The 26,158-nt window shown below is 42.8% G+C and overlaps 2 protein-coding genes across 9 annotated transcripts; one reads left to right on the top strand and one right to left on the bottom strand.

The window, feature by feature from the left end:
• Positions 1 to 512: 512 nt before the first annotated feature.
• CLN5 (CLN5 intracellular trafficking protein) lies at positions 513 to 9,868 on the bottom strand (the record flags this gene model as incomplete). Of its 2 annotated transcripts, XM_082701393.1 has the most annotated exons (5): positions 513 to 2,497; positions 5,053 to 5,278; positions 6,004 to 6,048; positions 6,546 to 6,711; positions 9,102 to 9,868. In XM_082701393.1, the coding sequence occupies 5 exons, from the start codon at positions 9,866 to 9,868 to the stop codon at positions 1,986 to 1,988; spliced, it is 1,716 nt and encodes a 571-aa protein (XP_082557519.1). In that variant the 3' UTR covers positions 513 to 1,985. The 2 variants fall into 2 exon arrangements, with proteins under 2 accessions (XP_082557519.1, XP_082557520.1); XM_082701394.1 differs by lacking the exon at positions 6,004 to 6,048.
• A 44-nt stretch (positions 9,869 to 9,912) lies between these two features.
• On the top strand, positions 9,913 to 19,482 carry LOC309849120 (uncharacterized protein). 7 transcript variants are annotated; one of them, XM_082701404.1, is made up of 6 exons: positions 9,913 to 10,008; positions 14,246 to 14,410; positions 14,680 to 14,902; positions 17,138 to 17,245; positions 17,839 to 17,976; positions 19,296 to 19,482. In XM_082701404.1, the coding sequence occupies exons 3-6, from the start codon at positions 14,884 to 14,886 to the stop codon at positions 19,466 to 19,468; spliced, it is 438 nt and encodes a 145-aa protein (XP_082557530.1). In that variant the 5' UTR covers positions 9,913 to 10,008; positions 14,246 to 14,410; positions 14,680 to 14,883; the 3' UTR covers positions 19,469 to 19,482. The 7 variants fall into 7 exon arrangements, 5 of the variants coding, with proteins under 5 accessions (XP_082557530.1, XP_082557531.1, XP_082557529.1 ...); XM_082701405.1 differs by having other exon boundaries at positions 17,820 to 17,976; XM_082701403.1 differs by having other exon boundaries at positions 17,820 to 17,976; positions 19,164 to 19,482.
• The last annotated feature ends 6,676 nt before the right edge of the window (positions 19,483 to 26,158 follow it).

Raw genomic sequence — 26,158 nt, 5'->3', positions numbered from 1 at the left:
TAGAATCTTGCTTTAAAATTCAAGTTCCACATCCAGATGTCCTCATTTGTCTTTGCTACAGAACCAAGTTCTGTGCTTTAGAGTTAACACAAATGTGGCACAGAAGTTTTTGCTTGTTTGCCCAATGCAGTTCTAGAAAACAAAATTCTGTTTTCCCAGATCAATTTTCCTAAAAATCCAGTAAAAGTTGGCATTGCCCGAATTCAGCCACTAGGTGGAGATAATGCAAAGATCCACATCTGTGACACTCTGAAGACAACTAAACTAGCAGGTTAAAGGGACAAACTTAATTAGGGATGTTTAGGCACTATTAACATGAGTTTATAGGCCAAATGGTAAGCAGTGAAACAAAGATCTTCCCATGTATTTGAGCAAGACTGCCTTTGTGCTGCAGTAAGCAAAATAATGCAGTGCTTCTCAAGCTATCTGTGGTGAAGGGCTGGGTTTTTTGTAGTGCCTAAAAAGTCAGTAAAAATGAATTCCTAGACAAATGAAATAAAAGACATACAAAGTACAAGCCATTTTTTTTTATTAGATTCAACAGAAACAAAATTACTCCAATAAGTTGCTTTAAAATAATGTTTCGGTATCTGTAGTTGACTAGTAACCTAGTGTTGGTAACCTGTGGTACGGGCACTTGTCTGAGGAAAACAACTAAACCTCACTTCATAATGTTTGCCATGCAGTCAACAGAACTGGTTCAAATATGGCTCCGTTACCATTAACTGGGTAGCCAGGGAAGGGTCATTCAACCTTCTAAGCCCCAATTTAATCATCTGGATTAAGAGAACTCAATGATAATGTACCTAACTTCTCAAAAGGCACTCAACTGTTAGTAGAAACTAAATAACATAATTTATGTGTTAAACAGATTGTCTCTGCTTCACCATCTTACTGACTTGTGTTTTTCCTATGAACAGTAGTGTTCAGTTGATCATCCAACTTAGGGTTTGAAACCTTGTTTGATGGCCCTAAATGGAAGCACAGCTACTTGGAGATCTTGACAAAAACCTGTCCCCTGTCAGAAGTGTACCCTCTTCTACTGAGCTGGCATCTCTACTGAGTGGAAGGAATACCAGAGGAGTAGCGGAGTCAGGGGGTGCCTGCTCACCCAGGTGCATCTGCAGTCAGATACTTCTGTGTCCCCTGTGTTTAAAGAACTGCAGACGCATTCAACTGCCAGCTCAAAGTCTAGGGTATCACCATAAAACCCATGAAAGGTTGGCATGTAAACTATATTAGGCCAAGTCAAAGATGGCACTTTATTCTTTGACTCATCATTATAGCGACCATTTACTTTAACTTTCCTATGACAAACATATATGGCTTCAACCTTTACAACAATCCTGACAAGACGACTCATCACAGAGATAAGGACACTAAGGTTCAGAAATGCTCATCTGCCTAAATCACAAAATGCCAGTTACTAGCTAATTCTAAAATGCTAGCTGGAAACTTGTGCTCTTTAACACTGTACTTCATCCAGAAGCACAAATGCAGCAATTAGGGTGTCCAAATTGGTCTTTAAGTGAATAGAACAAAACCAAACTACTAGACCTGGTCCCCAAAGTTATAAAAGCTGTCAAGTCAGTCTAAACTACCAAAAAATAAGGAAAAAGCGTTAACTACCATACCAGAAAAAAGTACCTCCCATCATGAATGTCACTGAGGGTATTTTAAAAATCTTGGCACACCATATCCACAATTTAAAAAAATACAGGACCCGAAGATCCTACGTATCTGATACAAACTATAATTCTTATTAGCAGAGGCTTGGAGTTTGCAATCAAGGTCACCTAATGTGCTCACTTTGGCCAACGCAGTGTTTCAGCTTCTCTTGAAGAAAAGTCCTGAGATGATAGGTGGCAGTTCTGCCCAGGTGCATTTCTGCTCCAAGACAGAAAGGCCTAAGAAATCCACAAATGTAATCACCCCTTGAAAAACACATGCTGGTAACAGAAAAAAAGAGCAGTAGAATTAAAATTTTACAAATCAGAGTGTGTTTTGTTTCTGTTAGGTAAAGGGATTTCTTCATAAGTTATTTTAATAAAAGGGAATTTCATAGGTAAAAGCCAATATTCAAAATTATAAAACAAATAGAACTCTCTGTGTACAATCACTGCATCAAAAATTTGCAAGATACTGAACAGAAATTCCTTAGTTGACGAATGTGGTTTGAAAGGGTAATAAAATTTTTTTATGGCTAAAGCAAGAGTCTTATTTCCTGTTGGCTCAAAAACAGATGTTTCATTTCCCAGATAGGTAGGTTCGCCACTGTAAAGGAATATTCTTGTATAGTTGGTTTCTATCTTCTTGAATTCTGCTCCAAGTTCAGCCAACTTCTTATATGTCCTTAACACAAATTTAGAACAGTCATAGGATTCAAACCATGTCTCTGCCCCTCTTTCTGGGCTGGCTTGCACAGTCCATGTCTCATAATAAATCCCTGTTTCATTGTCCTGCTTTACCCACTTTGCCATTTCGTTAAATGTGTTTCCTATTAAAAAAAAAAATTACCTATGTAAGCATCAAAGCGAATCAAATAGTTTTATGAAAATGTTCTAACATGATGAAGGGCACGAATAAATAATAGTTTTTATTATTCTTTATTTACCTAATTATTTATTATTTATACTAATAGTTCCAAACCTGCATCTCACAATAGGAGTCCAAGCTCAGCCAATTTTTATTCTATTTTTCAAGGCACCAGGTATTTCTGAATCGTTAACATCAGCTATAATAAGTGTATAAAGCCTTACATACCAGTTCTATAAACATTTAAAGTATAGTCAAAAGCAAAATTAGATACATGCAGGAGCCCTCTCTTTACCCCACTCAACAACTCTTGGATTCAGAGGCAAAAGAAAACAAGGAAAAATTTGAGGAAGAGGTAAAAGTGAATGGGACAAAGGCAGTGTTAAGAATGGAGGAGGGGGCCATGCAGAATTTTTCTGTCACATGCAGCACAGTGTGCATATAGTATGAACAGCAGCCGGGGGACTGGCTACTCTAGAAGGCTGGCCTACTAATGTTACAAGAGAAAGTAATTACTATGCCCTATCCTCCTTGAATATTTGTTATTTCCCTTTTCTCTCTATACTTGTAGCTGTTGGGGTCCTGCTTACAACCATCCCCTAACCATTCTTACAATGAAGAACTAAAGTGGAAATGTTTTTAGCCACGTTTGTGGATGTGATTCCAGAACGTCTCACACTCTCCTAACATTTTGTACCACACTAATCTTCCGAAAATTTAACAGAACGCCATACTTTGCATGGTTACAACTTCCTCTGGGCATTTACAATGTCTAATAGAGCCTGGCCCCAACATTTCACCTTGTTACCTTATGTGAACCTTTCTTAAGTGCTCAAACTTGAGTCTATAAAATCAATACTTCATGTCCTATAAAATGAAGAGTGGCTGCTTTGATCAATTTATGGAATTAAAAGTGTGGAATAATATAAAGCCTGTTTTCTTAGAACTGGGGATACTGTTCTTAGTGTTCTTCAACTTTAAAAAGTCACTGCTATAATTAAGAGATAAGAATACTTCAAAACACTATGTAACATGAGAAAACATCAATGAACAGGATTAATCACAAAGCAGAAGGATAACTTGAAAGATTTAAGTACTAGCATATTACAAACTATTTTACATGAAATAATGATCACTTGTTCATATCATGTACCGTTGTCAGGGTTTTCAGAGAGTAAGAGAAAGAAATGTAACTGATCTGGAATGAAAAGAAGAATATGAACACCGAGCACAGTTAAAAGAGAAATGGACTTTGATATTGTTGGGATGGTTTGGGGCATATCAATTAGAAAGCAGTAAGGAAGATCAGATAACAGCATGGACTATAGTTAGAAGATCCCCAGATGACATTTTATCCCTGGTTCTACAACCAGACCTGTGATCTAAGAGACTGGTAAATCATGCTACCTGGCTGACCCTCAATTCCTTACATATTAAAGAAGAGTGTTTTCTTTTCCTCACTGAACTGTCAGATAACATAATCCAAAATGCTGTGCGAAGAGCTATCAAAGTAGAAAGCATGTTAACATCCTCAGGTCTTGTGATTGCAAAATTCTTATCACAAACAGGGCTTTCCTTCCAGATTATTCCCTTTCTAGGAGAGCAACAATTATAATGCAGAGCTCTATGAATCCTATGGGCAAGCTCCCTACCTCTAGGATCCAATGATAGTCTCATCTCCACTCTACACATGAGGTTATGAGTCAAGAAAGTAAAAGGTCACCCAAGGTCACACACCAGTTTCTGATGAAAGCTCTGAACTTTTTTCATCACTACCCAACAACACAACACATGAAGCAAAATTCTAAGTGTTTCAGCAACTTTCCAATACATTCAAAAGTAAAAAAATCTAAGAAAATGTTAGAGATAAAATATTTCAATTGCTGAAGGAGCCTCAAGTCTGTAAGATCATGCATATTTTGGGAAGCAATGGCGCGAAGTCGTTAAGAAAATGGTCAATAGGGCTTCACTGCCAGGGCTGGAATCCCACTTCGTGCTTTAGTTTCCCTATCTGTAAAATGACGGGGGAGGCAGAGTAACAGTATCTATTTCGGGGGTGGTGGTTATGATAATAAATGATGTGATATATAGATAAAGCACTTGGAACCGCTGAGCCATGTTAAGTCCCCATGAGAGATAGCTATTAATACTTCTTGACATAAAAATATGGTATCATCACTAAGTCTTTTTCCAGATACAGTGAACAGGACCTTTAATCAGTTATTTTGTCAAGCATTTTGTGGATTTTCTTCCACTATTTCATTTATTAAGTCCAATTTAATTGCAGAAAATTTATTCTCCCCCCACCCCATGGAATAGAGGAGAGACACCATCCATCACCTAAAAGTGAACTTGCCATGGGCAATAGTTTGGGTCAAAAGTTATTGCTTCCAGAAGTACATTTTGTAAACTGACATCAAGAGTAGAACATGACTGAAATGTCTCAATGGAAGTAATTTTTTTTTCATTTGGATATTGATGTAATCGTCAGATACTGCCATATTTTTTGAAACTTACCTGATATGGTTGCTACTAGAACTAACGTCCCATTTTCCTTCCAGTGAATATCATCAATTCCTTCAAAAAAGCAGGCAGCTCCTTGATTACACCAGAAAGGGGCATTCATTTCAGGTCGGAGATGGGGAAATGTACAGTTTCCAAGTTGGAAAAGTTCATACCATTCCATTGTGAAGTTCTTGCCAGTTAAAGTGCTTCTGAATCCAATGGCATCATGCATAATTTTCTGTGTAAAAACCATACATGTATAAAAGCATTTGTGAAGGACCTACTGGTCCAGGAACCAAATGGGAGAAAATGTTAATATACCACAACTGCGTTCAGGTAGAACAACTGCTCAGCCATTCCTCTTCCATGTTGCTATTCTTGTGTCCACTCTATGGCTCCTCAAATTCCAGGCTCTCCTCCACTCTGTTTTTTTTTTTTTAATTATTTTTATTAACATATAATGTGTTAGTTGCCCCAGGGGTACGGATCTGTGAATCATCAGGCTTACACATTTCACAGCACTCACCATTCCACTCGTTTTTTTTTTTTTTTAATTTTTAATTTTTTTAAGATTTTATTTATTTATTTGATGGACAGAGATCACAAGCAGGCAGAGAGGCAGGTAGAGAGAGAGGAGGAAGGAGGCTCCCCGCTGAGCAGAGAGCCCGATGAGGGGCTTGATCCCAGAACGCTGGGACCACGACCTGAGCTGAAGGCAGAGGCTTTAACCCACTGAGCCACCCAGGTGCCCCTCCACTCTGGTTTTGACCACTGCTGCCTATCTCAGATAGTAAGGATGTCTGCTATATGGACATGCTCTTAATTTCCTTAGAGTTGGTTTGAGAAGCTCCGTGCCACAGTCTCAGGCAGTCTATATACTTTGCAGGGGCATTAGCGGGTCAAGCGGTGAGCGATCCTAGCAGAAATGTGCACAGCAGGGACTGGAAGTGAAATGTTTCTCACCTGCCTTGCCCCTTCCTCTGGACTTCCTTTCTTACTTTCCAAGAGCTGGGTACAGGAGGGGGGTATGGATACAGGACAATCAAAAAGGATTAGAGCAACTGCATTTGTTATTGTCAGGGTCACAAAATACGGTAATATTTTTTGACTACACATTTTAAAGATTTTATTTATTTGAGAAAGAGAAAGAGCAAGCGCATGTGCACAAGCTTGCGAATCCGTGCATGCCCTTAAGAGAGAGGTGCCCTTCAGAGAGAGGTGCGGGGCAGAGGGAGAGAGAGGGAATCTCAACCCGAGTCTGCCCCCAAGCACAGAGCTGAGGCAGGGCTGGATCTCATGACCCCAAGATCATGACCTGACCCCAAACCAAGAGTCACATGTTTAAGCAACTGAGTCACCTAGGCACCCCACTGACTATTCATTTTACCATGAAGAACACCAATTAAACATTATCTCCCATTAGCCCTTTGAATGGCAATTATTCCCTCATCCACTTAATAAATCATCTAATTAACCAAAGTTATAAGATCAAGATGCAGCCTTACCAAGTGTCCCAGGAGGTTCCCGTATTTAAATTCCCATACTGGGGCTTGTAACCGAAAGACTTCAATGATATCATCACCTTTCATAACTGGGATAGATGAGCCAGTTGGACAGAACGTGTATTTAGCTTGACAATAAGGATCTGGTTCTGGACGGAAGGAAAAGCGTCTAATAGAGAAAAAGAAACCACTAACTTAGATTCTAATAGGAATGTGGTTCTTCTTGCACATTTTCGAATCCAGAACATGTAACATTTTCAGAGAAAACATTCAAAACTTTAGCCCATGGTGTTTAAACATTTTCTTTATCCTGTGAACAAATGCCAATGATGTCTTTATTTATTCACTTAGTAGAAAGAGAGCATAAGCAAGGGAAGCAGCAGGCAGAGGGAGAGGGAGTAGCAGGTTCCCCACTCAGCAGGGAGCCTGATCTGGGGCTTGATCCTAGCACCCCTGGCTCATGACCTGAGCTGAAGGCAGACAATGAGTGCCACCCAGGTGCCCAGCAATGATGGCTTTGATAGCAAATGATACCTTAAGAGCACTTTGCTAAATGCATGCTTCTTAGTTTCCTTCTCCCATTGTGAAATTCTTGAAAATGGGGGCTGTATCTTAAAATGTTGACAGATCAGGTCTTATTTAGTAGACAAATATTTACTGAAAAAAGTAGTTTTTTCAAGTGACATTTAATTATCTAAACTCTCCATGTTAAGATGATTCCAAAATAAATATGATTAAATAGAATATATTTTCAATTTTCAACCAATTTTATTCAAGCTCTACTATGAGTCAGACGCTATAGTACGAAGAAGGAAAACAAAATTAAAATGATGTTCCCTTCAGAGTCCTATGGGCCCAAAAAAGAAATCACTTCTACCTGATGTGGAGATGAGGAGGGGAAAGAAAGCGATGAAGACCTGGTTTAGGTTTTAAAATACTTCTGAAGGTCAGGACACAAAAATAGAGGAAACATTAAGTATTATAAGACAGCAAGTAAATAAAACTATGAATGAGGAATCCAGCCTTCCCGGCAGGAGAGGGACGCAGAGACTGTCATTTTGCACTGATGCAGCAAGATCGGCAACCCCTGGAAGCTACGACTGGCCACTGGTGAGGAGTGAGCCCCAGAGTGAGGTTCAAGGATTTTTAAGTAGTAGACCTGGTCTGACTGGATTTGCCACAAAACAAACCTTATTCTATGAGTTAGAGGACAGCAGTGAGAGAGGGGAAGTTAAGGCTGAGGTCAGGTAGGAGATTACTGTAATAATGTAACTAGAATACCCCAGAGAAGGCCGTGGCAGTAGGGCTAGGGTGTGGACGGTAGTAGTACCTACCCTGATCACCTTCCGTATGTGGCACTAGAATATACCCATGAAAGAAGGAGGCTGCCTCCATCTACCCTCGAGGAATCCCTGGATCTCTAAGGGTTTATAAGACTCAGGTATACTTCTTACCTGTTTTACAGATGCTCATCTGGTTTAAACAAATACATAACTATATAGTTTTCACTTGGCCACAGCTAAACCTCTTGTAGGTTTAAGGGTCATTTCAAAAGCATAATTTGTATGAGCTTATTAAAGTTAAATTTTATTATATTCACTTGATTTTCCCCAAGAAACCCCAAACTTCTCTTTTTATATATCTCAAGCAAAACAAGGAAGTGGTGCAAGCCTTTCAGTGAGCAGAAAACACTAATATCGAGGCCTGACAACAGCTGACATTTACTAGATGTAATCCTCCTAACAAACCCGGGGTAAATGCTGCTACTATTCCCGCTCACTCGGGACCCGAGGTCACAGGGATCCGGAGTATGAACAGGTAGTGATGGTGGCGCCCAGCTTGGAACCCAGAGTTCTCTCCTGACCATTACATTCACCTGACACCCCACTCACTGTTCTGTCCTCCCAAATTGCTGTGCGTTTTCAAAAGCCCTGCCTGATTGTGAACAACACGTTTTCTTTCGGTGTGTTGAACCACCTGGTCGTCTTAAGCCGTGTAAATCCTCTTCTACGTCAGAGGCTCCAATCAGCGTCACAGGTTCGCAGTCTGTATCCTGGTCTTACGACCACATCCTACACGCAGACTGGAAACCGGGGACAAACGAGGTCACCAACTTTCCCGAGGTGTCTGGGTCCAAGGACACGTGACTTTGGGGGATAAAAACGTAAAAGTCCCAGAGAACCCAGGCCAGTAGGCCACGCTGTAAATTGTGCCAATGGGTAGGCGCTCAGGATAACTGACGGCGTGCAGGGCGTTAAAGTCTCCCCAAACTCTTCAAACAGTCGGTTACTTGCATCTAAAAGTCACTCAATAATATGACATTACTCCCCCTTTCTTCCCTGATTAAGGACTATCCTGAGCCTACATCACCTAGAAATTTGCTCAAGTGTTAGAGGAGACGAAGAAAGGCCCGAGGGCGGCGAGCGGCAGGCAGCGGCTACTCGGACGGGCTGAACTCCGTCTCCCACCGCGCCGGGGGCGCCTCTCGACCCAGGCTCCCCTCTCCGCCAGCCCCGGCCGTGCGCGCGCCCGCCCCGCCCGCGCGCCGCGCGCACTCACTTGTAGGGCACGGGCCACTGGCGCCGGGAGGGGCCGGCCGCGGCTGTCGCCAGCCACAGTAGCGCCAGGGCCCAGCACCAAAGCGCGCACCCTGGCGCCGCGCCCGCGGCCCGCTGCCTCGCGACCCCCGGGTCGGCGTTCCCCTCCCGCACCATGGCGCGGATCGCGGTGCTTCCGGCGCCTCCCGAGCCTGGCGACGCCGACAGCCCGCGAGCTGAGCATGCGCGGAGCCACGCCCCCGCGCCGCGCCAACCCGGGACTCGGCCCCTAGGGTCCGGCCGGCCCCGCCCTCTCCCCGGCCCGCGACGCCCATCGCCCGCCTGAGTAGGAGGGAGCGGAGCCCCTCGGCGCGCTTCTTTTTCCTGTCCACTGCGGCCTGCACGGTGGCGACTTTCTAGCTTGGCTGACCAGTTAGGCGTTTGGGTTCCGCTCCCGCTCCATCCGGGCCTCGGAGCCTCCTTTTTAAGAAACGGACCCAGAATGCCCGTGCTTCTGGCCCCGCGTCTGCGTTTAAAGTTCACCCCTTCTTTGGAGCTATTTTCCAACCTCCGCTCCGCAACGACCCCCCAAACCAAACCACCACCAAGAAAAAATCCAGCTTTGGGCCCATTCTTTGGAGTCTCTAGGACCGAACTCTCACGCCGCTCCCCAGGGTCCAGACTAGCTGACCGCAAACACTTGCGTGAGAGAATCTTCCTTTGGCGGTGGTGGTGCGGTGAGGACGACAGGGATGGAGGAATGACTGGTCCTACCCCGCGATAGCACATCACTCTAAACGCCGTTTAACCCTCCTCGTCCCCTAGCCCCAGATGCTCTTCCTTGTTGGGATCTACCACTTCCGTGGGGAAGGAGATTCGGCCGTACCCCTCTGTGACCCTTCAGCCACCTCAAGACAGCCCTGCTTCTGGTGAGATACCCGTGGCCTGCCATACTTTGATACAAAGATACTGACCTATGTCCATAAATAGTACATTAAAAGCGTTATAACGGATTGTCCCTTGTTTCCCGAGAGAGCATCTTGCCTTCACTTCACCCACAGCCCTTGTGAACCGTCACAGTATCTGGAAGCGTCTGGGAGTCCGTGAGGGGGCCTGCCGCCACCACAGGCGCCCGCACGAACCATGCTGGGCTGAAGGGAGCGGCACTGGCTTCCTCAGGCCTACTAGGCCTTCTGAGGGCTAATGGGAACTCGTTAACCCCCAGGCCCCTCACCTTTGCCCGCTTGCTGCCCCAGGTTGGAGAATTCTGTGGAAATTCAGTCAAGGCGGGTGCCTGGGTGGCTCAGTGGGTTAAGCCACTGCGTTCAGCTCGGGTCCTGATCTCAGGGTCTTGAGATCGAGTCCCGCATCGGGCTCTCTGCTCAGCAGGGGGTCTGCTTCCCTTCCTCTCTATCTGCCTGCCTCTGTCTACTTGTGTTCTCTGACAAATAAATAAATAAAATCTTAAAAAAAAAAAATTCAGTCAGGGCACCACTTATCTAAACGTTTAGGTGGTTGCCCTCCTAGCTTTCCTGCATACCGGCGTTTCAGTTTAGCATCCCCAAGGCTGAAATGACCTCTTCAAAGACCTGAACGAGTTGGGCGGGGAAGGGGGAGGGGTTGGGGTGTGAAGGAGGGTGGGCAACACATCCTAGCTATGGCAGCTGAAATGTAATGTTCAGTTTGATAGGGCACCCGCAGGATTCCCCGTGGGTATTTACATGAGCTTGGCTTAATACAGCTCTCCGAAGTAACAGTTTACAAATAATGGGATATGCTAGAGGAACACAGGGGAGCTTCTCATCCTACTCAGGACCTCCTGGAGCTATAGAAACAAGCTTCAAGTTCACTGCTGTCAGTGGTGAGGATCTTCTCTCTTAGGACTGCAGTCTCTTCATTCTGGGTGTAGGGAGCTCTAATGGTGAGAAAGCAGTCCCTCATATTAGCCCTAACTCAGTCTCTCTGTAGCTCCCATCTGCTCTGGTCTGGTTCTGCCTTCTGTTCTTTTGGCTATGACCCCAGTATCCCAGGCTAAAGATGCAGATAGACTATTGTTGCCGGATCCCTCATTATATTGACTTCTCTCTAGTTCATGGTTTTTATTTTTTTTTTATTTTTAAAAATATTTTACTTATTTATTTGGACAGACTGAGATCACAAATAGGCAGAGAGGCAGGCAGAGAGAGAGGGGGAAGCAGTCTCCCCACTGAGCTGAGAGCCTGACACGGGGTTCCATCCTAGGACCCTGAAATCATGACCTGAGCAGAAGGCAGAGGTTTAACCCACTGAGCCACCCAGGTTCCCCTAGTTCATGGTTTTCAAATCTTGAAGATCCATAAAAAAAAAACTGGATTGAATTATAATCCAATCGGTTTCCCTTGGGTCTTTGCTCAGTTTAAGAGTACTCAGAACATTAGTGTAGTCTGATAAAATCATGTTTATCAACCACTGAGCTCTTGCCCACCAGTGGAACTGTATGGCATCTCCTCAAAGGGAAAAATAGAGTTATAGGATTCTCTGGAGAAGGGTAGAGTTAAGTGAAATTTAAATTTTTATTTTCACCTGTACATTGGGCAGGTAGATCTGGTTAATTTCTCAAAGCAACTGCAAGTCAATCTGCTTCCAGAATTACTGGTTTAAAAACCAGTCCACTTTTTTTTTTTTTCATCTTTCTAGCCCATCAGAATGTTGTAAGCTTTTTTTCCCTTTATACTAATAATGGGCTATATATGTGTTTAGACTCTCTCCCATGGATCTATCACATGGATTGGAGATATTACTTGGTTTTGTAAAACAAAAATATAGGGGCGCCTGGGTGGCTCAGTGGGTTAATGCCTCTGCCTTCGGTTCAGGTCATGATCCCAGGGTTCTGGAATCCAGCCCCACATCGCATCAGCCTCTCTGCTCAGCGCGGAGCCTGCTTCCTCCCTTCTCTCTCTCTGACTGCCTCTCTGCCTACTTGTGATCTGTCAAATAAATAAATAAAATCTTTAAAAAAAAAACAAAAAAACAAAACCAAAAATACAGGGAAGAGAGAATGTTTAGACTATTAATATATATTTTAAACAAATACAAAGGTTAATAACAGGAGGCTAAAACCTTCCCAGCAAGTCAAGGGACCTTTGTCTCAGACCAGCCTTATCCAGTTCCTGGAGAAGTGGACCTGCAAGTTTTGGGGTAAGGTGGATGTCAATGGAGAAAGTATGACACCAAGGGCCCCAGTATATAGGTGCCTACTTGAGCCTCCTTCCTTGCCTCCTAATCTTCATGACTCTGACCCTGCAGGGTCCAGTGGTTGCGGAAAGAGGAATTATTTCTGATGGCAGACTGGGGGTGATAATCCAGAGCTTGGTTGGGTTGATTGTGTGGAAGTGAGTCAACTGAGACCAAATGGTCTGCTTTGGGTTTTTTACATTAAAACCCCTTAGATTTTAGCGGTGCTTGGGTGGGGGTGGCTCAGTTAAGTGTCTGCATTTAGCTTGGGCCCTGATCCCAGGGTTCTGGGATTGAACCCTGCGTCAGGCTCCCCACTGAGCGGGGTGTCTGCTTCTCCCTCTTCCCCTCTCTTGTTCGCTTGTGCTCTCTCAAATAAATAGATAAAAGCTTAAAAATAAATAAATAAAACCCCTGAAATTTTAACTGAATTTGTGAGTTTTATTTCCTAATTGTCTTTGATCAGTGGTTGCCAACTCTGATAATTGATGGGATCACTTCTGGAGATTTTAAGACATACCAGTAACCAAGCTAGTGCTTCAGTCCCAGAGAGTCCATGTGACGGGGCCTCAGCCTTTCCAGGGGACTCTAATATGCAGCAGGCTTGAGAATCCCAGCTTTGAAAAGACTTTAAAGATAGATTTAATCAATTCTCCATGGTTTTGAGCCCTCTGTGTTTCTATCTGTAAAATCAGATCCTCTCAGAACACCTGGGTGGCTCAGTTGGTTAAGTGTCTGTCTTCAGCTCAGGTCCTGATCCCAGGGTCCTGAGGCAGAGTCCAGCACAGGCTTCCTGATCAGTGGGGAGTCTGCTTCTCCCTCTGCCTCCTGCGTGTGCTCTTCCTCTCTCTCTGACAAATAAATAAATAAATAAATAAATAAATAAATAAAAAATTAAAATAAAATCAAGTCCTCTCTTCCATCTCTTTAAAAAGCATGTACAGGGGGCGCCTCGGTGGCTCAGTGGGTTAAAGCCTCTGCCTTCCGCTCAGGTCATGATCCCAGGGCCTTGGGATGGAGCCCTGCATCGGGCTCTTTGCTCTGCAGGGAGCCTGCTTCCTCCTCTCTCTGCCTAGCTGTGATCTCTGTCAAATAAATAAATAAAATCTTAAAAAAAAAAAAGCCTGTACAGTTGACCCTTGAACAACATGGGTTTGAACTGTGTAGGTCCACTTATCCATAGAATTTTTTAATATAAATACAATATAGTACTATAAATATATTTTATGGTTTTCTTTTTCTTTCTTTCTTTTTTTAAGATTCTATTTATTTATTTGACAGAGAAAGACATAGTGAGAGAGGGAACACAGCAGGGGAAGTGGGAGAGGGGGAAGCAGGCTCCCTGCTGAGCAGACAGCCCAATGCAGGGCTCAATCCCAGGACCCAGGGATCATGACCTGAGCTGGAGGAAGACACTTAACTGACTGAGCCATCCAGATGCCCTCTTTTATGACTTTCTTAACATTTTCGTTTTCATCTTACTTCCTTGTAAGGCTACAGTATATAATATATATAGCATGCAAAATATGTGTTAACAGTTCATGTTATCAGTAAGGCTTTATGTCAACAGGCTTATGGGTAGTTAAGTTTTTGGGTAGTCAAAATTATACATGAATTTTTGGCTGCATAGGTGTGTTATTTAAGGTCTATGTATACACACGTACACATATTAATTACTCTCTCTGTGTGTGTATAGATATGTGGATATGTGTATTTGGAAAACAAACTTTCTGTTCTACTTTCTTTCTAGAAGGTAATTTAGAGCTCACCACCCCCTTAAGAAGTCTCCTACAATTTCTTCCTTGTGGCTGCTATTTGTAGTTGGTGTTGGCCCAGAAGGCATATGGAATTACTTAGTGGTTTTCTGACTTTCCTTCCTGGCTTGAGATTGATTTGCTTGATTTATTTTCATGGAGGCAATGACATCATTTGTTTTTATTTCTATTTTTAAAGGTGAAGCTATTTGCTCCTAATGCTGAGCAGATGTACATTGTTAATCACTTGAAAGAGAGCCCAGCAGAAGAGAAATGTGCTGGAGGAAGTGCCAGGAGAGCCCATGGGGACATACAAGATTTGGCAGACCTGAACTCCAGCAAGCTTGAAGCTGTCATTATACCAGTGAGTTAGCTAAAAGCTGTGAGACCAACTGTTCGTTTTAATTAATGTTCACTGACTTTAAACCCCTTTCCAGAAAGAGCAGTGCAGACTTAGCTCCCCTTTTGAAGCCTCTGTGCCAGGCTCTAGGTCACGGTTCCCAAACTTTAATGTACTTGGAAGTCACTTGGGAAGCCTTTAAAAAGTCTCAGCTCCTGGGTCACACCTGAGACCATGCGCGTTAGACTCTCTGGGAGTGGAAACAGATGGTAGTGCTTTTTGTTGTTCCACAGGTTCTCCCACTGTGCAGCCAAATTTGAGAAGCAGTACCTATCAAGAGTGACCAGTGGTTCGCAGACTTGGCTGTACCTGGACGCACCTGGAGGGCTTTAAAACCATCTATGCCTGTGTACCTATGACCTGGATTTTGGAATTTTTAAGATTCCCTGATGATTCTCATATGCAGATAAGTTTGGGAACCACATCTCTATAAAAGCATGTCTCTAAGTTTAATAGGTATGTGAATCACCTGAAGCTCTTGTTCCAGTACAGGTGCTGATTCAGCTCCCAGGTGACAGGGGACAGGTGGCACGTGGTAGGCAGCCCACGTCTTGAGGCCTTGAGACTTTGGAAATCACAGTGGAGGGTTACCTGATTCTGGACCTTTTCAGTGTGGAAATCACTTTATAGATAGGTGATTCCACATTTTAAAATAAGTGATTGATTTACAAATATAATTGTCTTAGATTTTTTTACTTCTTATTTAATCCCCTCCTAAGGAACTGTATGTTATATATTGATCTTTTTTTCAAACTAAACAGGTTTAGTTTGTTTACAGTTTGCTTAAACTGTTAAAATTGGTTTTATTTTAAGATTACTATTTTTTAAGATTTTCTTTCTTTCTTGAGAGACAATGCGTACGCGTCTGTGTACACACAGGAGCCAGGGAAGGGGCAGAGGGAGAAGAGAGAGAATCTCCAGCAGACTCCTCCCTGAGCATGAGCCTGATGCAGGGCTCAGTCTCATGACTTTGAGATCTTGACCTGAGCCAAAAATCAAGAGACAGATGCTTAACTGAGTGAGCCATCTAGGCGCCACTATTTTCAGATTACTATTTTTTAAAAAGACTTTATTTATTTAAGAGAGTGCAAGGGAGAGCATGAGAGAAGGGGAAAAGCAGCCTCCCCTCCCACGCCCCCACCGCTGAGCAGGGAACCCAACTCAGGGCTTGATCCCAGAGTGCCAGGATCAACTTAACCTACTAAACCACCCAGGCAACCCCTATTTTAAGATTATTTTAAATGTTCACAATATCCTTCAAATCTTTGAAGGTGGTTTGGAGATGTCCTACAGTGAGAATCAGATAAGGAGTGTGTTGCTGTGGATGCTTACAGGTCCATCTGAACAGGTTGCTTACTGCTGTTTTATGTACCAAGTATTCCGGGTATATATTGCTGGGTAACAAGTACCACCAAAATTAGCGCCGTCAACAATAATTTATTACCTTTCCTGGTTCTGTTGGTTGACTAGGCTTAGCTTGAGCTTTACTTGAGATCTCTCTGGCAAGCAGCATGGTGACTGGAGCTGCAGACAGCTGAAGGTATCACTGGTGAAGACAGCACCACGGTGTCTTCATGCCAGTGTCCGGTGCCTGAGCTGGGATCAGCTAGAACACCTGAGACGTGGCTGCACGGCCATCTGGCCATTTCCTCTGGCAAGCTTGGGCTTCCTGGGAACCTACAGACCCTGGGCGTTTGAACTTCTCACTTGAGAGCTGGCATCCTTTAGAACAGCATTCCGGGAAACCCAGGCTTTCCTCTTATGCTCCAGCCACAGATGACCTCAGTGTCACCTCTGCCATGTTCCATTGATCAAAAGAGAGATTAAATTCAAAGACAGGAGTCTACAATAGGGAAAAAATACCAGGAGGTATAGATATCAGGCACCATTTTTGGAGACTTGCTACATACTATATATACAACATAAATTTAAATATATCTTTACAAAACATGGGGCGGACGTAAAGGAGATTAGTTTTATTTGAGCTGCTGGTATCTTGTAGGTTTATTCTTTTCTTCTTCTCTGCAAATAGGTAGGCCCTGAGATAACTTTGTAAATTTTATTGCCCTTGAGGTTTGATGTTAAAATTAGTTTTCACTTCTAAATTGGCGTTACTCGTAAATCAATCAAAAACTTACAGTGATTAAAAAAAAATCTTTTAGTCTAATACAGAAAGCTATATCTTTGTTTTTAGGATGAATGAAGTTATCTCAAGTGCTCTTTAAAAAATATATTTCTACTTTATACCACACTTGAAATACTTAGCAAAAATTATTATCATGATGGTATCCCATCCTGTGTCTTCAGAATTTTGCTCTTGATGCAAAATGTTTGTTATTATTATCATTTGGTTAATATAATTCCTTTATGTCCATAAAATCCACTTTCTACAAGGGCTACATTGAAGCCATGTAAATTCCCTAAGGATTGGGTTTGTGTTTCAGCATTTGGCACCAGCTTTTTACAAAAGGATCTTGGAGCAACTTTGACAAATACAGGTTGCTATTCTGACTTTTAAAAATGAAGTTAACGAATTAATTAAATCATTGCTGACCCCAGAAGACTTAAAGAAATGTTATTTTCCCATTCTAATCGTGGGTTATTGCTCTCCTCTGCCTTAATTCTTTGATGAAGTATTAATTGTTCATAGGTCAGCTGGTTCAAATAATCCTGCGTTTCCTCTCTTTGCAGGTGGTTTTGGGGTGGCCCAGGACTGCCCCATCAGCGGTTCTGTGGAGGACTCCTTTGGCTGCATTTCCCACATGCTGGCAGCTGACACCTTCCTGCTGCGAAGTCACGGTGGGTTGGGATAATCTTGTGGATGGAGGGGGAGAAAAAGGATGAAAAGCTTACTGCCTGGTAAGCAGGTTCTACGGCCTTTTCCCATTTTCCTTCCTGCAAATGAATATCAGTGCAACTGCTTTGCTTAACAAATTATCTTTCATTTGGGGGCTGCCTAATGGCACGGGGGTGGGATGTGGGTGGACATGGTAGGGGACGGTGCTCTAAGGCAATGAGACCAGCTGGCTTTGAAGCAGAGGGAAAATGCATTCTTTTGAGATACACTGGCTTACTCTGTAAGAAAATATTTTCAGTATAACAGTTCTCTTGTATGATATCATTCAGCTGTACGGTTCAAATTAACCTTGCTGTAATTTTTTTCCTATTGATCTGAGTACATACAGCATTCATTTTCTCTTACTAAGTCAATATTTAAATGAAGTATCATGTTGGAACAGATTTTTTCCATGCAAGGTGGCTTCGGGCTTCTGTCCAAACAGTGCAGCGTTTGAGAGGCCACTGCAAGCTGATCATTTTAACTTTCTTCACAGTCATGCTGTCAGTTGCCTAAGAAACATTTTCTTCCACCCAGGTATCTTCTCTTCTGGTAGGTTCGATGATGCTGCCGGGGCCACTGCTGTGCAGAAGTCCAACTGTGCTCAGGGCTGCCGGGAGGAGTCTCCTGCCAGGCCACTGCCCACAGAGTGGCTCAGAGGTGGCCCCTCCACAGGAGCCATGTGTAGAGAGAGGTAAGATGGCAAGGGAGGCTTTCAAAGGTATTTGAAAAGTGATGCTTTGGTGGTAATATTTAGAAGAATTTGTTCAAGTAAAAACAGCTCCAGCCACATGAGGTACACACTCCAACACTTACTTTCAGTGTAATCCTGACTCAAAGATTAAAAACGCCACGATATTATTCAGAAATACTTGATTTATAGGCAAGCACACTTTCACTTCTTTAAAGTCAGAAATGACTCTCGTGCCATATTTCAAACAGATGGGCGTTGGACTGTTCCAAGGGCTTTTTCGTGAACCTCCAGGTTGTCTCCTGTAAGGACACCAACTGTGATTGGGATGGGCGGAATTGTCTTTAATAAGAAAGATAGCAGAAAGCAGGGAGAGGGGCGCCTGGGTGCTTCAGTGGGTTAAAGCCTCTGCCTTGGGCTCAGGTCATGGTCCCAGGATACTGGGATCGAGCCCCACGTCAGGCTCTCGGCTCAGCAGGGAGCCTGCTTCCTCCTCTCTGCCTGCTTCTCTGCCTACTTGTGATTTCTGTCTGTCAAATAAATAAATAAAATCTTAAAAAAAAAAAACAGGGAGAGTTTAAGTGATATGATGTCTGGATGCTGATTTCTGCGTTTACAACTGAATTAGTTGACTAAACTAATCTTCAGGATTTTTGTGAAGATTTTCTGTTCATATGATTCAGATAAAGCCATGACACTTTTTAAAGTTACTGTGTGTGGTACATTTTTTTTTTTAAGATTCTATTTATTTATTTGACAGACAGAGATCACAAGTAGGCAGAGAGGCAGGCAGAGAGAGAGAGAGAGAGAGAGAGAGGAGGAAGCAGGCTTCCCGCTGAGCAGAGAGCCCGATGCAGGGGCTCGATCTCAGGACTCTGGGATCATGACCTGAGCTGAGAGGCTTTAAACCACTGAGCCACCCAGGCACCCCTCATACATTCTTTTGATGTCCTTCCTCTATAGTGGTCTGCCACTGGGCATCCAGGGTTTAGCAGGAACCAGAGTAGCCTGCGGAATGCTCATCTGTTTTTGAGTGTTTCACTTGCAATGAACTACCCCTATTTTTTTGAAATCTAAAGTAGGTAAAGAGGGAGAATAAAACGATCTCAGCCCGAGTGATAAGAACCTGCAACATTGCAGGTAGATTTCACGTGGATGGGAAGAGACTACATGTGTGTGCTCGTGCACAGGTGCTCCCCTCTGCTGGAAGGAAAAGCAGCAGATCTCATTGTGACCTTGCCCCCTCCCTTCAGTTCTGGAGTGCTGCTCTGCACGAGGAGGTCCTGCATATTTCTAGTCCCACAAAGTTATTGTTGTCACAGGTTCTGTTTCGGCCCGGGAAGAACCAAAAACCATGGATTCCACCTATGGAAGGTTCACATTCTCACTGGGGAGGAGTGAGGAAGCACTGCTGGCCCAGTATAGGTACAGAGCACTTTCCTTGTCCTACGTACTGAGTTTGCTTGTATCTCTGCTCCCAGCTTATAAATTATGAACTCATGATTGCAAGAGGTTTTTGTCTGTTTTGTTGACTGCTTTATCGCCTGCACCAGGAACATCCTCTGGCATAAGATGCCCTTGATATAAATTTGTTGATAAAGAACACCCACCATTTACTCAGAGTCTTCAAAGAGGTTCCCTTTATAAACCCATACAGACCTTAAGGTGGGGACATAGGGCACATAGCTGACTGTGATATCTTTTTCAGATAAAGGCTTCCAAGGAAAGTTGTTATAAAATATATAAAAATATTTACATATAAAATATATATATTTATGTTATATAAAGTCACATATTCTGGGGTAGCCCGGGTGGCTCAGTCAGTTGAGCATCTGCCTTCAGCTTGGGTCATAATCTGGGACTCCCGGGATCAAGTATTGCATCGCGCTTCCTGCTCAGTGGAGAGCCTGCTTCTCTCTCTGCACCTCACCCTGCTCAGGCGCTCTCTGTCTTACTCTTTTTATCTCACATAAATAAATTATTTTTTTAAAAAAAATTTATTTATTTGACAGACAGAGATTGCAAGTAGACAGAGAGGCAGGCAGAGAGAGAGGGGGAAGCAGGCTCCCCACTGAGCAGAGAGCCCGATGCAGGGCTCAATCCCAGGACCCTGAGATCATGACCTGAGCCAAAGGCAGAGGCTTAACCCACTGAACCACCTGGGTGCCCCATCTCTCACATAAATAATTAGTCTTAAAAAAAAAAAAAGTCCCATAAGTCTCATTTTCAGTGCCAGGGTTAAAATCATTACCGCTCTTTGGTCTGTGACAGCTGTAAGCTGCTGGAGCCATCAGTTGGAGTTACTACTGTGAGAGAACACACAGCTTGTAGAGCTCCGAGTGCTACAGAGTAAGTAGGACAATTCCTGGAGTGGAGGCAAAGCCCATTTTCTGTGTCATGTCTCTGTACCCTGCAAAACCACACAAATAGGAAGGAAGAGCACTTCGGGGTGGGAAACGTTGTGCAAGAGAGAGAATATAGCAGGCCTCAAGCTGCTGTCTTTATTAAGTCCTGTTCCTGAGGTTCGTCCTCGGCTGGCATCTGGGAGCTTGGCACTTAACCCGCTCCCTGACTGAGAAAAATAGTTTGCTCTGCCGAGACTGTGCAGAATTATGCCGAACACCTGCTTTCCTTCTTTGAGTTTGGGATTATGATCTTTGCTGGGCGGAGGGGACCGACATGACCAAACATTATTAAACACCTTGAGTGCTAAGGCTCTCCCCAGGGAAGAAAAAATGTGCACACTTCGGTGAATTTTTCACTCCTGGAGAGAGGAACGCACTCGTGTGTTTCCTGACTGGTGGAAGAGGGCATCAGAAGCCTCCAGACTCTGCTGTTATTGGCGTTTTCTCTAGTTGATCCTGTCATGTATCCTTTCACTGTAATAAACCTTAACCATGAGTACAGCTCTGTGCTGAGTCCCCTAACTTCATCTTGTGATCCCTGAATGTACAGGTGGTCTTGGAGAGCCCCAAAACATATATGCCAGCCAGTACTGGGGTTCCTTGGGTGTGTCTGGTGACAGGTAGTTTGACTCAAGGCCTCAAATGTGTGCTAAGGATGCAGAAACACCAAGAGTGCTAAAATGAGCCTCTCTCTGACCAGCCTCGGGTGGGTTTTCTCAGTGGTGGTCTAGCTTTATCCATGTGGAAGACTCATTTGCCTACACATAGACGCTGTCTTACAGTGGCATCCTTTGCCGTCACCCCCAAGGGAACGGAAGGGGAAAAGCAAGCATTTGCCACACTGCCTAGACAGCAGATCAGAGCAGCCCAGAAAGCCCACCTTTGGCTTTCCAGGGTGAGTGGCTCGCAGGCTGTCCTGTTCCCCAGCTTCATGGATGCAAGAGACAAAGGGGCTTGATTTAACTCTCCCATTTCATCAAAGCTGTCTGCCAGCACTCTGGCTCAAAAATGCCCATACTTTTGACCCTCCTGGAAAGGAATCATCTAGAAAGGAATGTGGGGAACAAGTCTTTCCCTGTCTTACCTCAGCTTTTTTTGTATGTGGGGAGCAGGAGATGGTGTGCAGGGCTGCCAGTGCAGAGGTCCCTTATGTTCCCTCCCCAGATGCATATCCCCTCATGTTCTCTGTCAAGGTCACTTAGTGTGCATAATAACCAATATCAAGATCACCTTGAATGTTGTCGTCTCCTCAGGAGAGATCATTTTCTCCAACCTTTGTTGTTTGTCTGAAACATCCATCAAGATGGATAAACTGAGGCGCATTAAATTTTTTTAAGAAGATTTTATTTATTTGGCAGAGAGAGAGAGTGAACACAATCCAGGGAAATGGCAGAGGGAGAAGGAGAAGCGGACTCCTGCTGAGCAGGGAAGCCGACATGGGACTCTATCCCAGGACCCTGGGATTGTGACCTGAGCTTAAGGCAGATGCTCCACAGACTGAGCCACCCAGCTGCCCTGTATTAAATTTTTTTAAGAGTTTATTCATGGGGCCCTGGGGTGGTACAGTAGGTTGAGCATCTGACTCCTGGTTTTTGGCTCAGGGCATGACCTCAGGGTCATGAGGTTGAGCCCTGCATCAGGGCTCTGTCTCAGCATGGAGTCTGCTTGAGATTCTCTCTCTCTCTCTCCCCCTCTGCCCTACCTGCTCCTGCTCACTTGCTCACATACTTGCTGTCTCCCAAATAAATAAATAACATTATATTCCATTTAAAAAAAGAGCTTATTTGGGCAAAAATTTATTTGAATCATATAGCATCTAACCTAGCCAGATAGAAAGGAGCTCCAAGGAGCTTAGAAAATGAAAAACTTTTAAAGGTAGAAGGGAATAAGAACAAGGAAGCTACATTCGACAAAATAGATTGGTTATTTAAAGGTGACTTTCCTTTAGGGGATGGCAGGGGTCTGTCAGGCATATTACTTAATTGTTCTGGCAATTCCTGAATGATTGGTTTAAGATTCCATTTCTGCGAGTGCTGAAACTGTAAATAAATCTCATTTTAGTGTGTGGTGCTTAGCATTAAGACTCCATTTTGGGTCTGTTGTCTTGGGTTTTTTTGTTTGTTTGTTTTTTAAAGATTTATTTATTTATTTGACAGAGAGAGAGAGAGAGAGAGAGATCACAAGTAGGCAGAGAGGCAGGCAGAGAGAGGGGAGGAAGCAGGCTCCCCGCTGAGCAGAGAGCCCGATGCGGGGTTCGATCCGATCCCAGGACCCCGGGATCATGACCTGAGCCGAAGACAGAAGCTTTAACCCACTGAGCCACCCAGGCACACCTGTTGTCTTGTTTTTAGCAGGGGTTTTTACTGGCCCAAAGGGATATTATTACTGGGGGTATTATTACTAGCCCTTAGATCTTGGGGATATTATTACTAGTCCTTAGATCTTACCGCTAGAAATTTCTGAAGTGCATAAAGACAGGATAATTAAATTGTATCTGAAGGCCATAATAGAAACCACCACTTTGATCTCCTGTTTTATTTACTTTTTATTTACTGTTCAAACAAATTAATCACAGTTACATGATATGTCTTATCAAACAGCATAATCCAAGTGATAGAGAGCCAGCCATAGAAAATTCTACACATTTCTAAGTACTGTTTTAGCTACATCCTACAAATTTTGATATATGCTATTTTTGTTATTGGTTGGTTCGAAATGTTTTATAATTTTTAATGACTGTTCTGTGATCCAAAAGTTACTTAAAAGAATTTTTATTTCCAAACATTTCAAGCTTTTCCAATTATCTTTTTTATGTTGAATTTAAACTTAATTGCATTATGATTAGGGAAAATGATCTATATCGTCCAATCCTTTGTAAAGTTGTTAAGACTCACTTTATGGCTCAGTAGATGGTCCTTTTTTTTGTAAATGTTCTGTGAGATTTTTAAAAGATTGTGAAATCTCTAGTTGTTTTGTGCAGAATTCTCTATATGTCCTTTACATAAAACATGTATATTGTGTTTAAATCTTGATGTAGTTTACTTACTTTTGGTTTCCTTGAGAGATCAGTTACTAAGAGATTAGTGTTAAAATTCTCTCTGTGTGGCATTGGATTCATTATTTATTTCTCCTTGTAGTTCAGTATTATTTAAAATTATTTTAATTACCTACTGATTTGAAATTTTTATCATTATATAGTCATCTTTTTTGTTTCCAGTAATGCTTTCTGCTTGAGATATGTTTTGTCTAACATTAACATTTATTTATTCCAGCTTGCTTTGGTTAGTATTCCATACATATTTCTCCCATCTTTTTACTTTAAACTTTTTTTGCATCCTTATGAGTCTTGAATAACTTATTTAACTTGATTTAAAAAAAAAAAAAAAAAAAACCTTTTGATGACACCAAAAGCAGGGACAATAACATTTTTTATTTTTGTTTTCTATATTTTTTAATAAAAAAATTTAAATGGTAAAATGGAGTTGATCAAAACTTAACATTTTTGATCTTTAAAAGAGACCGCTAAACACTTGAAAAGACAAACCACAGACTGGGGGAAAATATTTATAAAACATATATGATAAAAACTTGAACCCAGGTTATATAAAGAATTCCTACAACTGGATAAGAAGACAAACTAATTAAAATAATTCTCAAAAATAAGCAAGAATTTGGGGCGCCTGGGTGGCTCAGTGGGTTAAAGCCTCTGCCTTCGGCTCGGGTCATGATCCCAGGGTCCTGGGATCGAGCCCCACATCGGGCTCTCTGCTCAGCGGGGAGCCTGCTTCCTCTTCTCTCTCTGCCTGCCTCTCTGACTACTTGTGATCTCTGTCTGTCAAATAAATAAATTAAAAAAAAAAAAAAGCAAGAATTAGTCATTTGGAAAATGTAAACTGAAACAAGATACCATTATATATACACTAGATAGGCTAAAATAAAAAAGACTGACAATTCCAAGGGTTGGTTAGGGTGTGGAGAAACTGGAACCCTCATATATTACTGGTAGAAATGTAACGTGTTAGAGCTACTTTGGATGAGTTTTTTGTATTTTATTTATTTATTTGACCGAAAGAGAGAGAGCACAAGTAGGCAGAGTGGCAGGCAGAGGGAAAGGGAGTAGCAGGCTCCTCAATGAGCAGGAAGCCTGATGTGGGACTTGATCCTGGACCCTGCGATCATGACCTGAGCCGAAGGCAGACACTTAAGGGACTGAGTCACCCAGGTTCCCCTGGAGAAGTTTTTTATAAAGTTAAACATGTACTAACTAAATGACCCAGCATTCCAACTCCTAGGTATCTACCTCTGAACAATGGAGGTGCTACCACACCAAGCCATGCAGATGAATGATCATAGAAGCATAATTTGTACTAGACCCACTGGAAGCAGCCCACTGTCCATCAACTACTAAATGGGTAAATAAATGTATATTCATACAACAGAACACTACTCAGTAATGAAAGGGAATAAAGTACCGATACATATGTGGGGGGAAAACCCATTATGCTAAGTGAAAGATGCCAGACACATAAGACTACCTACTATCTGCTTCCATTTCTTAAAAAGATTTTATTTCTTTTAGAGCAGAGAATGAGAGGGAGAAGCAGATTCCCCACTGAGCAGAGAGCCTGACACTGGGCTTGATCCCAGGGCCCTGGGATCATGACCTGAGCTGAAGGCAGATCCTTAACTGACTGAACCACCCAGGTGCCCCTATATGATTCCATTTATATGAAATGTCTGGACAACTATAGAGATAGAAAATGGATCATTGGTTGCTGAGAACTGGAGGTGGGAATGGGGATTAATTCCAGGCCTGCAGGAAGAATTTTGGTTTTTGGTTTTTGCTTTTTTTGGCATGACAGAGGTACTGTAGGTATTTTGATAGATATTTGGTAGAGATAGGTATTTGATAGAGCATGCAATTCTTGATCTCCGGCTGTGGGTTTGGGCCCTACATTGGGTGGAGAGATTACTAAAAATAAAATCTTAAAAAGAAGTACTCCAGGGGCGCCTGGGTGGCTCAGTGGGTTGAGCCGCTGCCTTTGGCTCAGGTCATGATCAGGGTCCTGGGATCGAGCCCCGCATCGGGCTCCTTGCTCAGCGGGGAGCCTGCTTCTCTCTCTGCCTCTGCCTGCCTCTCTGCCTGCTTGTGATCTCTGTCTCTCTCTCTCTCTCTCTCTGTCAAATAAATAAATGGAACCTTTAAAAAAAAAAAAAAAGAAGTACTTCGAAACTGGATTGTGGCAATGATTGTTCAACTCTGTAAATTTACTAAAACTCATTGAACTGTACACTCAAAATAGATGAATTAATGATATGTAAATTCGATGCTAATAAATTTATTAAACATTGTATTTAATGTATACATAGTCTTTATATATTTTTTTAAGATTTTGATTATTTATTTGACAGAGAGAGAGACAGTGAGAGAGGGAACACAAGCAGGGGGAATGGGAGAGCTTGATCCCAGGACCCCAGGATCATGATCTGAGCTGAAGGCAGACAGTTAACAACCGAGCCACCCAGGCACTCCCCACCTTTTTATTTTTTTTAAGATTTTGTTTATTTAAATCTTTGTATTTTTTAACTGGGGTATTTAGTCTATTTATTCTTTTTGTAGTTATATATTTAGATTTTTTCCTGTTTTATTTTTCTTTTTCTTTTTTAAGATTTTATTTATTTGACAGAGAGTGAGCAAGAGAGGGAACACAACCAGGGGGAGTGGGAGGGGGAGAACCAGGCTCCCCATTGAGCAGAGGGCCCAATGTGGGGCTCCATTC

The sequence above is a fragment of the Mustela nivalis genome (genome assembly GCF_964662115.1).
Source record: "Mustela nivalis genome assembly, chromosome: 15".
NCBI lineage: Eukaryota > Metazoa > Chordata > Mammalia > Carnivora > Mustelidae > Mustela > Mustela nivalis.
This window is presented reverse-complemented; position numbering and strand designations above follow the sequence as displayed.